At 39.4% G+C, this 15,525-nt stretch overlaps 1 protein-coding gene across 1 annotated transcript in view; it reads left to right on the top strand.

Annotated features, from left to right (window-relative positions):
- The first annotated feature begins 1,010 nt into the window (after positions 1–1,010).
- The window catches only part of ARHGAP18 (Rho GTPase activating protein 18), a 171,645-nt gene continuing 157,130 nt past the window's right edge, over positions 1,011–15,525 (top strand). The window contains exon 1 of the mRNA XM_028509130.2: positions 1,011–1,453. Within this exon, the coding sequence (XP_028364931.1) occupies positions 1,287–1,453 (167 nt within the window). The 5' untranslated portion in view covers positions 1,011–1,286. The remainder of the gene's footprint in view (positions 1,454–15,525) is intronic.

The raw sequence follows: 15,525 nt of genomic DNA, 5'->3' as shown, positions 1-15,525 counted from the left end.
ACCCTCAAAAACCACCACCACCACCACAACAACACAGAAATGAATAGCATATTTAAAAGCCAATTTGCTTATGCACTGGACACTTACATGACAAAAATTTAGTGTATTCCTATTTCCAAATACTTGGTCAGTCTCAAATGCAAACCTGAGAAGCTCAAGAGTCAGAACTTAGGTCCATATCAAATTCAAGAACTCCAGCCTTCCTGGGAGTGCCTTTTACAGATTATCTAACAAACCCACAATTTATTCTCACACAGGCATTTATGGAGCACCTGACATTTACCAAGCCCTGGGAAAGGATTTGGGTTTAGTTACGAATAACCAGCATTCTCCGCGTTCACTGAACTTCCCATCTGAAAGATTTAAATTTCAAAATGCCTGTTTGGATCATTAACATTAAATTTCAAACATTGCACAATTACTTTATAAAATACCTGTTTTACTTAGAAAATCATTGTCTATAGGCAGATTTCCCTTGCGTAGAGATCAATTAATCTGTGACACATTGCCTAGAGTTTCAAATACAGGCAATTCCCTACCTAATCCTTGAGCGACAGTAATTTGCTAGGATTAAAAGCCTTTCGCTGCCTACACCACATACTTGACCCCAGAGGCAACTTAATTGTGCAGGGAGAGAGTTAAAGACTAAACACTACTATTAGCTTCCAAACATCTCTATAAACCTATCCATCAAAAATATTTACTAAGTGCAGTGCTATGTGTCATTTTCCTTTCTATATATTTTTCTTTCCTCCCTCTCTCTGTCTCTCTCTCCCCCTCTCTCCCCCCTCCATCCCTGCCCCCTTTCGCAGGGGGAGTTGGGGACGAGGTCATCTCCTTGTTCTAGAAATTACCTCCGCTAAATCTCACACACTCTGCCCACTTCTCCTTTCTCCCTTTCTCAAATCCGCAGAGAAATCACCTTTCCCCAACGAAAGGTCCTGGTGGAGCATGCTCAGTAGCTGGGGCCGCTTTCGGAGCTCGCGGCAAGCTTCGGTTGGGCTTGCTTTAGGCTTGGGGAACCGTCAGGGATCCAGCCGCAGCTGACGATCCTGTTGCTGAAAAGCTGATCTTTGCCCAATAAGGAAGGTGCGGCTCTAGCATCCATCCTCAGCTGCAGCCGTGCTTCAGAGGGCTCCCGGGGAGTCCGCCAGCCCCGAGACAATTTGCCTACTCAGCGCTGGACTCAACCTCCTGGTGCCCGCGTTTCAGCCCGGTGCTTCTAGCAGCTGCTGGATGATTGAGCAGAAATGACAGGCTTGTGGTTACCTGTGACTGGAGCGTAAATGAAACTTCTAAGTCAGAGAGAGGTGTGTCTCGGAAGAAAGTGCCCTAGGAATATTTTTGCACCAGCTCAAATCATCGTTTCTTTCTTCACTTCTTGTCACCCTGCGCTTGCCCTGGGAAAGATGGTTACAGTAGTCACGAAGCTGGTGCATTGCTTTCACCTCCGGTAAGGAGAGCACCTTTGCGTGCTTTTCTCTTTTCAATGCATTTGTTAGCTCTGAAGTTCACAGATGGGAAAGGTCTTTTGCCGGTTAGCCTTGTTCCCACTTTACAAGTTTGTTTTTAACGGAGGCTGAGAAAAGGGGACTTTTTGTGTGATTTCAAAAATCCTTTCAGGTTGAAGTTAAAAATAAGCATTAGTGTTCTTTCTTACTTCGGTCATCGTTGACCCTGTTCTGGACCAGCTTGGTTAAATTTCAGTTTCTATTTGAAAGATGAAGTTGAAAGTATTTTTCTATAAGAGTCTTGTCATATTTTGGAAAAAGTTACTTCATGTCATATAGGCAAACAGATGTCATAATTGGTTCAAGATGAGTATGATTTTAGTTACAGCCAACAGAGAATAATTAATGGTACTAAAATTCAGCATCACCCTTGATCAGCATTGAACTTGAACTGGCTAGAAAGGAAATATTCATTCTACAGTCATCTGGTTGATTGTAAAATTGAGTGTTCAGGGTTTACTCTTGAGATAAATAGGCGCTCGCAGATGTAAAGAAAAGTAAAATATTAGTACCAACCCTCCCTCCCCCGTCTTCTTTGGGCTTCGAGCAGGATAGCTTCTTCCCAGGGGCATCAGTTCAGATGTAAAGAAACATATTTGGAATGCAGCTTTGTGGTTGCACACTGGCATTTTCGATGGCAGCTGTGGAGCCAACATCTTCAGATGGCTCTTCGTGCAAAAGCAAAAAAAAAAAAAAAAAAAAAAATTAAATAAACCCCACTAAGAAAGACTCCTCTTTTTTGGAACATAAACCAAGAGCTTTCAAATAAATGGATTTAACTCTGTGCTATCAAGGAAAGACTATCTAAAATGTCATGAAATAATAGCTAGTTTTAATTACTATTAATTTGGCTGGAAGCTTTGAAAGGATCACTTTTCGAAGTAAATCCCAAATTAATAAGCAATAGTAGCTTTACAAGTATTGCCTGACATTCAGCAATTGTAATCAAATGAGGCAGAAAAAATGTTTTCTTTCTAATCTGATAGTAGATTTATTTCCTGCTTATTATAGACATAAATTTATTAGTAACAATTTATTTAAAACAGTAGCTATATGTTATTTCTCTGAAACAATAGAGTTTTTTATCAAAACTAAAACAACAGAATTGCAAATGATGCAGTGATGAAGAGGAAGATAAGAGACAAGAAAATAGTGCTGAGTGGCAAATATTTGACTGAAAAGAAGTTGGAATTTCTGGACAGATAATTGCTTTTAAAGCCTTCTTTTAAATGTGATTTAGTGTTTGTGATACACTCTCTCTCATGGGTCCATTTAACTGTTGCCAAGTGAACAAACTCTAGTAAGAAAGGGTGAGGGATCAAACTGTGTAGAGGTAAAAATTTCTATTTTTAGTTTATTCTGTAAGGACTGGAACCCAAATGCATTCAGTCCAATAGGCCTTCTACAGTAGGGGCAAAGTCCTTTAAAGTCTCATTACTAGCCTGGGAGCTAGGAGAAATCCATTCTTTCATTCCTTTTTTGATAGAAGGACTTCAACTCTGTGCATTTGCAGCACCCCAAGTTCTGAGCTCCCAGCCAGCCTGTGGCAAGACAAAAACTGCCCAGCATTCTCTGATGTTACTCCTCTGGCTTCTGACCTTTACTGTTCCTTCTGGCTCACCTCAAGCCCACCCCAAACCAGGTGGCCCTCAGCGCAGGTAACATATGAAGCACCCTTTTCAGAAGCTCCCAATGAGCCAACATTTTACTAAGGAAAACTGACTTCCAAAACCTGTCTCTACTTGTTCTTGGTGGTCTCGTTCTGTGGAATGGTGTCTGGGAAGTGCTTCCCTCCCACATACTCAACAGTGATCTAGTCAAACTTAAAACATGTTCTAATGCTAGGAACTGCCATTAGCAATCTCCTAGAATAGTGCCATAACAATCAGGTGGGAGAAGAAAACAGGAAAAAAGTTTTTCCCACATTTGGATATCAAGGAGTAGGTAGACGGTTCTCCTTCTCTGCCCTCTCAGCCAAATATGACATGAGATGAAAAGTAAACCCATTTCAGTGCAAGTCACTCTGTCTCCCTCTCTGAGAGGTGAGAATAATGACGGGGCCATCGCACCCTCCGTGTCTGTCCCTAACCTGTTCCAACCTCACTGCCCACCATCAGTATCTCTTCCACGTCAGAGAGACAAAAAGTGAGACTACAAATTCTCTTAGAGTGCTTTTGTCTGTGAAGCAGACACTTGAAATAGAATGAGTTTTATTTTTCCTTTAACAAGCAAACAGTACCAGAACTTAAGTCCTAATAGGTATGTTTTTTCCCTGCCTTTTCCTCCATTAAGGAGGAACTTACATCTGCTTTTTTTTTGTTTCTACCACTCTCTCTGATGTAGATTTAATTAGTGTTTAGAGTTAGATCACAGTGCAGCTGTAGTTTATTATTATTATTATTATTATTCTCAAAACCTGGACTGAGATAATAACCTAAGTTTCAATATTGATATTGATATTTTCAGCAGAGGAGCCACATGCTCAATAATGTTTTTATTTTGATAATAATAAAATATAGAACTTTCTTAGCTACCCCCACATCAAATTTCTTTTGCATCAACCTTAAAGGAACTAATCAACCCTATTTGTATAGCATGAAAGGTGTAAGTCCTTTTCTTGTATAGCATGAAAGGTGTAAGTCCTTTTCTTGTATAGCATGAAAGGTGTGAGTCCTTTTCTTGTATAGCATGAAAGGTGTGAGTCCTTTTCTTGTATAGCATGAAAGGTGTGAGTCCTTTTCTTGTATAGCATGAAAGGTGTAAGTCCTGATTGCTTTTGATTTAATAAATGAATTTTCCACTACTTTGGGTGACTTCTAGCTTTGGATTTAGCAACGCGGGGAAAGGATAATTGTACCTGTACAGAACTAGAAATGCTCAAATTTTAACTGGAGTCTAGTCAAGAAGCCAGAAATATCAAGCTAGCTCTAGGGTTGATATAGTCATGGCCAAAATTCCAGGGATTCTGTACCTTCTTCAAGGGCATAGTTAACTTTTAGCCTGGCCTGCCACTTTCAGATAATCAATGCTAGGAATTCATCTTGAGAATACAGAGACATCCTGAGTTTTGAGAAGATAAGGCTGGTATTGTTTCTCTGTGACATTGTTTTCTGTGGAATGGGTGGGATAAAGCAGGCCATGACTAATTTCTTTACAAAGGTGCAAGTCCAGTTGGACTCCGAATATCTGCATTTCATGGAACAAATCACTCCATATTTCCCACTCCCTCCTCCTGCATCTTTAAGTTTCTTGTATTACTGTATTTGAATGTCTTGGTTATATCACTTTTAAAAAGTTTTAAGTCATTGCAGAGTTAATGTGATGAACCGCTTAGAGACCTTCAGTTCCAAGAAGTCCCCCCAATAAAAGCATGTGAAGGAACAACCCTAATGAAATCCCTATTTTCTGCTTCCACTTCAGTATACCACACAAACTAGCAATGGCGATGTCATGACATGCTGAGAAAGAAGATGTGCAATCTCAATCACTTTCTTGAGCACATCATAAAATAAGCTTGAAGGCAGTGGTCAGATAAAATCCTTCCAGTTGATGCCTTTTTTCCTTCCCCCACACTTTCCTTACCAGATGGTTATTGAGCACCTATATGATGAGCTCTGTAGGAATAATTAAAGAGAGACATTTGAACAAAATGGCTTAGGTTCCTGGTCTCAAGGGTCTTGTATTAATTACAGTATGGTTGGAGAGGGTGCTGGTTCTCATGGAGAACGAGACAATAAGTAAGATAATATCGGGGTAGTTGCAAGTGGTGTGAAGAGCAGACAGAGAAATGATTGAGTGTGACTTTCGGTGGTGTGCTCAGGGAAGCCCTCTCTAAAGATATAGTATTTGATCTGGGATGAGAATGGAACTGAAGTCTGTGTGCATGTATGTTCCTGGTTGCTTGGTTTATTTTAGAGATGATGGAGTGTAGCCAGAACAGAGAAAGGCACTGGGGATCAGGGAGGATTAGGGAAAGTGTGGTGGTGGAGAGGGGAAGATTTAGGGACCAGCATGGGGAGAGGGGGAAGTTAAGAGATAAGATTAGACAGATAGGCCAGGGCCAGGCGATTGGGTCTCCTAAGGCAGAATTTTTTAAGTGCATTGAACCCACTGGAGGACTTTTAAACTTTCAAGGAGCACTATGGCTGCTAAATGGATAATGCACTGTAGGGCTAGGAGGGGAAAAAACGGAGATCAATGGAGATGCTACAGCAGTAGACAGAGAGAAGATACTGGTAACTTGAACTAAGGAGGAAGCAGCGAGGGTGGAAGTCAGCACCTGCAGACTCTCTTTGTTAAATCATATTTTATTTCCATTACATAAGTAATATATTTTTGTGGTAGAAAACCTGGAAAATGCATGGAATGTCCCCCCGAATAGTAAATCATAATCCTACCACTCAAACTTAATCACCGTAATGTTTTTGGTATCTGTCCTGTAGGAAACCTAGAAAACCCTGGGACCTGCCACCTCCAAATGAAATATTTTATCATCTTACCACTTAATTTTATGTAGGATATTTTTTGTATCCTGTGAACTCTTTATGAAGCCAATATATTATTTTTTAAGATTTTATTTATTTATTTTTGGAGAGAGGGGAAGGGAAGGAGAAAGAGAGGGAGAGAAACATCAATGTGTGTTTGCCTCTTGCATGCCCCCAACTGGAGACCAGGCCTGCAACCCAGGCATGTGCTCTGACTGGGAATCAAACCAGCGACCCCTTGGTTTGCAGGTCAGTGCTCAATTCACTGATCCACACCAGCCAGGCTGAAGCAAATATATTATTTTTATGAAACTGGTTTATTCTGGATATTTTGATAAAACATTGCTTTTGGCTTAGATAAACTGGGAAACAGCTTGGTCTAAATCTGGATGAAAAATAAATAAATTAATGTGCCATAGAGTCACTTTCTTCATTTGTTCACTAGCTACTTTATTGTACACCAGGTGCTGGGGCGCTATGATCTGTGGTGTACGTTCCCTTTATTTACTATCACCTCCCACGTCTCAACTTGGTACCTCTACATTCCATGGGGCTGGGAAGACTGAATTTGACCTTCTGACTGTATCTGTAAATTGTATTGTTCACCATCCCAGCTTTTGTAAAGACTTTCCTACTGGAACTCCCATGCCATTTTTTGGAATCTTCTCACTAGAAGCAGCCTGGTAAGAGGCTGCACTTGGGAGGTCTGCCCTGGCCGGTAGTGGACCAAGTTTGGTAGTGGACTATGAGCACCAAACATTAATATTTTTTCTAGGTTTTTGCTCATAGACCCTTCACCTTTCAGAACTATTTACCAGCAAGAAAAAAAGAACTGGACTTCCTCCAGGCTGGGATTCCTGAAACATGAAAGGGAGTAATCTCACAGTAGTCTCTTGTGGCTTTCTGAGAATGTGCCCTTTGCGCCTCTTCTTCTGGTTTAAAAATGTGATACATTTTACAAGTGTGCCATATCTTGTTTACTGTTTAAAATTATTAGTAGTTTGTTTGCCTTGTGCTTTTTAAGCTTTCAGAATGGTCTTATATATATAAGTTACTCTATAAAATAAACATTTGAGACTTCACTTGACCTTTTCTCAAATACCTGAAATTCAGCAGAATGGGACTTATCTTTGTCTTCTAAGCTGGGTTCTACCATTGTCTTTCTTGACTCAGGTAAAAATTTTACCTGTTCTAAAGTCTCCTGACTGAGAAAGGGGAGAATCTTTTTTCACTCATTTCATCTATTAGGAAAGAACATCTATGCAAGTTCAGAAAAGCCTCCCTAATCTTTTCCTCTCATCCATTCTACTGAACACTACTTTGGTTCAATAAATTTCTTCCATCTTTAACTGGGTCTGTTAAGCGTTCATCCACAATATTCTCCTGTTTGATCCTCTGTGTTACAGCTAGAGTGATCTATTGGACCTTTTTTTTTCTTTTTTCTTTTTTTAAAGTATTTGATGATGACAATTTCCAAATTATATAAGACAGTACCACATATCCAGATAATCTCTGAACTTCTGAGACTTACAATTGCCCTTCATTTTCTACATCTATCTTCTTCCCTTTCCCATCATTTTACCCCTTGGTCTAGCTATATTGATCTTCTCATTATTTCTTCAGTGTGTTAAATTTTGAACTTTATACCTTGGCACCTGCTGTTTTCTCTACCCAGAATATCTTTCTCCTCCGTCCCCAAGTTTCATAATCCTATTCATTCCTGGAGAGCCAGCCCTAACATTAGCTTTTTCAGAGCTCACCAGGCACCCCTTTTACATTCCTGGAGTAATTTGATCAGTATTAAAGTGTTGTTTCTTTTTTGTTTTTGGAAGCCAATCAATGGTAATTTATTCATTCATGTTGTGCCTCCTATGTGCCAGATCCTATATTAGTTCTGGAAGATACAGGGATGAATAAAATAAGGACTTGCCCTCCATGAATATATGACAGTCTAATGACAAGACACCTACAAAGAGAGAGACTATGATAAGGTAAAAGCAGGCTGCCATTTGGGGATCATTATTGCTATTATTATGGATTTTGGTCCCTCTTTGTATCAGGCTTCTTTCTTCAGCCCTGTGGGCTCACTTAGGCAATTAGTTCCCCTAATCCTGGTATCATGAACTCAGATCTGTGAATTGATGGGCAGAGAGTATGACTTATTGGAATTCGACCATCACCATTGGGACACCAATATAGAATCAGCTATCTCACTGGCAGTATTTTACATTCTAAGATCCCTCAAATGGTAATCCTGTCAGAGCTCTGTTCTCATTCCCTGCATGAAGAAAGATTATTTTTATTTTTAAAGTGGACTTTATTTTTTAAAAGAACTTTTAGGTTCACAGCAAAATTGAGAGAAAGGTGCAGACATTTCTCATGTACCCCCTGCCCTCACATGTGCCTAACTTCCCTGTTATCAACATGTCCCACCAGAGTGGTGCATTTGTTACAACTGATGAACCTGCACTGATGCGTCATAATCTCCTAGAGTCTAGAGTTAAGGTTAGGATTCACTCTTGGTGTGGGTTTGGACAAATGTATTATGCATGTATCCAAGATCATAGCATCATACATGGTGTTTTCATTGCTTTAAAAACCCTCTGTGCTTTTCTGATTCATCCTTCTCTCTCCCCAACCCCTGACAACCACTTATATTTTTGATGTCTCCATAGTTTTGTCTTTTCCAGAATGTCAGATACTTAAAATTATACAGTATGTGGTCTTTTCAGATTGGCTTCACTCATTTTGTAATATGCATTTGTTTTCCCATTTTTTATATTTATTTTTAATTTTATTTTAATCATTGTTCAAGTACAGTTTTCTCCCTTTTACTCCCAATCCAGCCCACCCTCCCAAACCTCCCCACTTCCCTCCCATTACCACCCTCCCCCTAGTTTTTGTCCATGTGTCCTTTAAGTTTGTTCCCGGGAACCCTTCCCATTGTCCCCTGAAATTCCCTCTTCTCTCCCCTGTGGTCACTGTCAGCCTGTCCTCTATTTCAGTGTCTTTGGTTATATTTTGCTTGTTTCTTTGTTTTGTTGTTTAGGTTCCTGTTAAAGGTGAGGTTGTATGGTATTTGTCTTTCACCACCTGGCTTGTTTCGCTTCACATAATGCTTTCCAGCTCCATCCAAGCTATTGCAAAGGGTAGGAGCTCCTTCTTTCTTTCTACTGCATAGAATTCCATTGTGTAAATGTACCATAGTTTTTTGATCCATTCATTTACTGATGGGCATCTTGGTTGCTTCTAGCATCTAGCTATTGTAAATTGTGCTGCTATGAACATTGGGATGCATAGTTTCTTTTGGATTGGTATTTTAGTATTCTTAGGATAGAGTCCCAGCAGTGGAATTGCTGGGTCAAAAGGCAGATCCATTTTTAGTTTTCTGAGGAAGTTCCATACTGCTTTCCATAGTTGTTTTCCAATTTTCTTTTCATGACTTATTAGCTCATTCTTGTTAATGCTGAATGTTCCATTATCATGGTGTAGCACAGCACACTGTTTATTTATTTCTAATTATTTGCTTATTTTTTTCCTGTTGCACTTGGGTTTGTGGGGGTAGGGCTTTGATGTTTAGTTCCAGGCACTTAGTAGGAACCTACTTAGTATTTACTGTGTGAAAAAGTGATAAATGAGTAAATGAGACACAATGCTTTCTCTTTGTCTCCTTTTCCTTATAGTTTGTTCTTTTTCACCTGGAAGCAGCTTCCGTATTGAATGGAAGTGTGCATTTATGGGTGAGAGATGTTTCATTTTGTTTCCTTCCCAACTAGTCTGCCACCATTTCTTAAACTCAAGGGTGAGCAAACTTAACCCTTTGGCCAAATCTCACCTGACACCTGTTTTTTGTCAATAAAGTTTTTTTGGAATACAGACACACCCATTCATTTATGTATTGTGAGTGACAGAGTGGAGTGTTTGTGACAGAGACCACAGGAGCTGCAGGGCTGAAGACACAGACATCTGGGCCTTTACAGCAAAAGTTTGCTGACCTCTACTCTAGCCCAGGGAAGGAGCTGGAGGTCAAGATCAAAGTGGCAGAAGTGATCACACATAGGAACATTTCTACAGCAGCAGCCATTATATCCTTTTGTAGAGAAATAATTTCTGAGATTTGTTTTGATTTGTGTGTTGAATATAGAAATTATAAAAGAAGACCTGGTGAAAGGTCTAGTTGCTTTGCTTTAGTAATTACAGACAATGATTTTGACCTAATTTATTTTAGGATTAAATAGCTGTTCTCAAAGTAATGTGAATCAGAATGACCTGAGGGCTCGTTAAACTGCAGAGTGCTGTCTCTCTCCCAGGATGGTTCTAATTCAGGAGGTCTGGGTGGGGATCTGGAAGCTGCATTTCAAACAAGTTCCCAGATGTTGCCAATGCTGCTAGTCTGGGGACCACGTTTTGAGAACCATTAATTGAAAACAATGGCTGTAAGCCTTAGCTGTCTCAGAACCATCTAAGGAGTTCTAAATGTTTTGTTTCAAAAATAAAATATGCTTGGACCTCACCCCAGACTTACCAGATCAGATTCTTCAAGGTTGTTCTGTATTTTTAAAAGGATGATTCTGAAGAATACTTATTTAATTATCATGCTTTTTAGGACTATCATATGGGCTTCACTGATTAAGATATACATAATATGTTTTGACTAATACATCTGAAGTACCAATTAGGTAGAAATTTCGTTACATCCTCAGTTTGAAGAAAAATTGTAAACCGAAATGTTGTTTATTGTATGTACATTGCATTTAGCTATCAGTGGACTTTAGTAAAACTGTAGTCCAAAAAGTATGTTGTATTCAATTTAGCAAAATTCATATTTTCCCTAGTAAATACACTTTGATAAGTATTAGTTTGTAAGTTTAGTTTTTTCACTATGTAAAATTAATTGTAATTCTATACTTGATAATATCCCTTCCTCTTATTCTGAAAGTGAGTGAGGCTTAGTTTTGAAGGGAAGGATAAACATCTCACATTTCATCACCCATTCATGGTTTTACGGTAGCAAGTTTAAATGTACAAGCCCTTCTAGAAGTAGCTAGAAATGGCGCAAGAGAGGTTTACTTTCCTGGCTCTTCCTCACGTGTGTGCAGGGAGAAAACGTCCCTCAACACCTAGATGAATGCTTTTTTAAAACAATATAAAGCCCTGTTGTTCTGGATGTGCTTTTGTGTAGAGATCTGCTTCTCCTCTCTCATCATTTCAGCATACCATATAGCTGTGTTCATTTTGTAATGTTCTGAAGCTCAGTATTATGTCAGAATACAAATTAGGAAAAACAACTATGCACATAGGAAGTATAGAAGAACCAAATCTTTGGTACATTGGCAGCTAGTGTAGTAACCTCGACAATCATGGGCCATACAAAGAGCCCTTAAGCACTGTTTATGAAGACCAAGCATTTTTGTCATGCTTTTGGTTTGTACATTTAAAAGAAACAACAACAAAACAAAACAAAACACCAACTGGTGTTTTGGTGTTTTGACTTTAAAAGGATAGGAATAAATAGGAAGATTTGGGTTTATAGATCCCCAAATCCATATAACAAAATAACCATCAACTTCTTCAACTACAGAATTCTTACAGAATCATGAAGATTATTAACATGCAGTGTCAGAATACAAGTTTCACAACTAGCTTAACCAGAATAATGTTCTGAAGTATGAAAAGGCTCATTTTTAAGTACATGTGGATTAATTCAGGTTTCAAGCTGGCTGTCTTGAGTGAAAAATTTTAACTTTTTTTCCTACACTTCATTAGGAGATTAGAAAAGACATTTAAAAGTTATTGTGGGTTAAGCAGAAATGAAGACTTGTTATTCTTTCCCTTTCATGAATCCATAGATATCACTTGCTATGCCTCAATCAGCTCTACAAAGAGAAGCTTTTATTCCTGAGGATTTATTTTTATAGCTTCTAGAAGGCAATAGCACCCAGGAAATACCCAACATAATGGAGAAGAGTAATTCATTATCCTATGATTGTTATTATTTTAAGTACACTCATTGGAAATACAAGGACTAGTTATTCAACTAGAAGAATTGATTAAAATGGGGACTACTATTGATAATAATTTTGTATTAACTCATCACTTTTACCTGTATGAACTTCATTTCTGAGCTGAGAATGTTCTAGATTCCTCCTTCATACACAGGCAGGACCAGTGTCATGGGCATAGCTTAGGGCTCTGCTTGTTTTGAGAGCAAAACAACGTACTTCCTGTTTCTCTCTGCTTCACTCATAGGAATGTCACTGAGGTCAGTGGATTCCAAAAATGACTGTGCTTCAGACACAGCGGGCGGGTGAGTGGTTTGGGCAAAGCGGCAATAGTGAATGAACTTTTAAAGAATACAGATTCTCTGGCCCCACTTGAATCTTCCTGAATCAAAACTTTTTGAAAATAAAGGTCAGGAATCTGTGTATTTCAAAAGGTCCTTACGCACTTGCGTGCCTGTGCACAGATATGATCTCCGACAAAGCTCTGTAAGGCCTGCGGGTCTGTCTGTACCCGGCAGTGGGTGTAGGTTTCTGGTTTACCTAAGTTTCAGGGAAAAGGCCTATTTCAGGTAACCTCAAGTAAAATTCAGGAGGAAGTGGAAATAGTGAGACTACGAATTAGTCCAACACACCCAAGTCCAGGATAATGTCGTGTGATACCAACAGAGCTACCGTTTGTCCAGTTGCTTCTGCCCGCCTTGGAAGGGATATGATACTCCGCGCAGCTCATGTCCACCAACTCACTAAGCAGGAGGGGAAGGCTGGCCTTACAACTGTGCTGCAGTGTAAAGCACCGGACCGCTCTCACTTGCTGGCCTCTTCTCAGGTCTGGCAACATAATGAGACCTCCTTCCAAGTGGAAGTAATCAGAGGGGAATGGAGTATAAAAGGACCTGATGGTTAGCTTAGTGCCTTCATGTGTAGTTTGGATGTGGGCCTTGCCAGAACGACTAAGGATTTGGGGCATGGAGGTGGTGGTGGGGGAGATGAGGTAGGGGTGGAACACAAGGCACTGAAGGGTGCTGTGCATGTGGGCTGGTCCATCCCTCATAGTAGTAAAGGATTCCCAAGTTTTCGTTTAGAAAGAGAGGCTTCAGTGTGCGAGTACGTCTTTTGTACATCATGGGGCAGAATGGGGAAGCTTATATGCATTTCAGTGAAGATGCTTATACAAACCTCAACACATAAAGTACCTTATAACTCCAGATATGATGGAGATGTACAAAGTCCATGTTGCTGAATGAGAGTGTCTAGTCTATGAAAACACCTAAGAAAGGAGTTTCAAGAGGAGAGATGGAGCCATCCTTAAATGTCTCCTGCCCTGAAGGGAAACTGTGTCTTTCAAGGGCAAGCATCTCAGAGCTCAGGAGAAGGCCACTAAGAGCTCAGCAGTAAACCACCACTGTCTGTCCTTGTCAAAGAAGAGTTTTCAGGTTAAGACATACTTGATTTCCTGATGACATGGAACCTGGATTTTGCTGAGGAAAGAGAGACAGTTGATAGACATGACAGAGTTATGAGTGCCATGGAGAGAACACAGCTAGTGTTACGTGAAAGATGATGGGCATTACAATGGGTGGTCGCAGGTGTGGGGATATCCTCTTCCTTCCTCCCGCATGTAATTATGACAGTAGCATGCCAATTTGTCAAGGGCTCAGTTCCCTTATCGTAGGAACCACTACCAAATTCATTCTTGGCCAGGCCACTGAGCATGGTTGGCTGGAGGGGATGGTTGCTGAGGGCTTGGACCCAGTTTAGAACTGCCTGTTATGTCAGCTCTCGGAGAGCAAGTAGCCCCTTTCCAGCTGTGGGCTGTGTGTTGATGGAGGGCTAAAGAATATAAGGCTGCACTAACATTACTGTCTTCCTTTTAATTACAAACATGTTTGGCTGACTTCAGGAAAATAAAAACAAAAGGCAGCAGGGGATGTTTCTTCTGCCGATGTTCAGGTGGATTTGTAGCAGATTTCCCCTTGTTTGATATTTACCAAAATAAAGAATTTGGGACTGGCTAATGAGTAAACAAAGAGGTTTTCACATTAAATATTTATATATTATAGAATAAGAAAAGAATATGTGGAACTAATCAATAAGCAATTTTTATAATATCACATAATTTGTTATAGATTTAATATGTTGTATATTTTGATTGAGATGTTAGAGCCTAGGATAACCATCATCATCATCATCATCATCATCATCATCTGAGTATATAAATTTAGATGTCATTAAAATAACCAAACGCAGAGTGAATATGTTATGCACATAAGAATAGATATTTTTATGCTTTTTGAATTCTGAAGTAAATAATATCGAATCTAACCTTTACTTACACAGATCTAGATGAATTATCATTTTTAGAACATCAATCCAAACCAATCCACCCAAAATATCATGAGAAAATATATTTTTAAATTTCAAATAAATATATTTCCAGATTTATAAATCAGATTCATGAAGTAACAGTATTTGTTTTAAAATCTAGAGTTTTCAGCATCTTGGACCATCTAATTCAATCACTTTCATTTTATACCTAAGGAAAACAAACTTAGAGAAGTTAAGCAATTTCATTGAGGATCTGGGGATTACTTCACTTTGAAGTATTTACAAGACCATTTTTGTAAGTGGAGAGGCTAATTTACACAGTGGTTATAAACATTCCTGGATTGGGATCCGGTTATTTATTTGTTTCCATACATACGAGCTCCATGAACGCAGGTAAATTTCTTAATTTCTCCAAGGCTTTGGGTCCTCATCTGTACAGTCTGGAAAATGGTCACGCCTCCTCCTCCAACATCGTCCTAGGGATTCGGTGCCATAATAAGCACAAGCGTGCAGCACAGTATGGGCTGTAGAGAGAGAAATTGGGGAAGATTATTATTTTTGTTTAGACTACAACAGAAACATTGCTATCAGAGAGATTTTTTAAGAAGATTACATTTGTAACAACGTATGTCAGAAACACCTAGAGTATAGAAGTTTTCCTGGTTATTTCTGGTTAAGGAAATCAATGGCCTTATTATAGCAATCTTTTTCTTGAAAACTTAGGTTTAGTTAAATATCAATAGTTCTATAACCATTTTACTGGTACTTGTGCCAAGTAAATGGCCTTTGTCATTTATATAGCTTGCTATGTGCCAGGTACATATATGCACACACTTAATCCTCACCAAGAAACCAATGAGATAGGTATTGTCATTAGTGCTTTATGACAGATGTTGCAGCTTTACCACAGAAAGTCAGTCGGGAAGCCCGAGGTGCCTTGGCTGGTGAGTGGAGAAGCTGGGTTCTGAGCCCCACCTGCCAGCGTTAGGGCTGTAACTCTTATGTATCACCCTGTATCACATGTGCGGGGGCAAACGGCTAGTAGAAAAGAGGATACTCCAGTTATTATACAAATCTGAATTTGATTTGCCCGGATGGGTGTTGATCCAACCAATTATTGGCTACTGAGAATTCCATTTTATAGGGCTACTAATACAATATTAAAACTAGCTGCCATTAAGCCATGGCTTCTGTGGATTGTAA

Source organism: Phyllostomus discolor, chromosome 4 (genome assembly GCF_004126475.2).
Source record: "Phyllostomus discolor isolate MPI-MPIP mPhyDis1 chromosome 4, mPhyDis1.pri.v3, whole genome shotgun sequence".
In the NCBI taxonomy this organism is placed as follows: Eukaryota; Metazoa; Chordata; class Mammalia; order Chiroptera; family Phyllostomidae; genus Phyllostomus; species Phyllostomus discolor.
The sequence above is the reverse complement of the archived record's forward strand: the minus strand, read 5'-3'. Positions and strand labels throughout refer to the sequence as shown.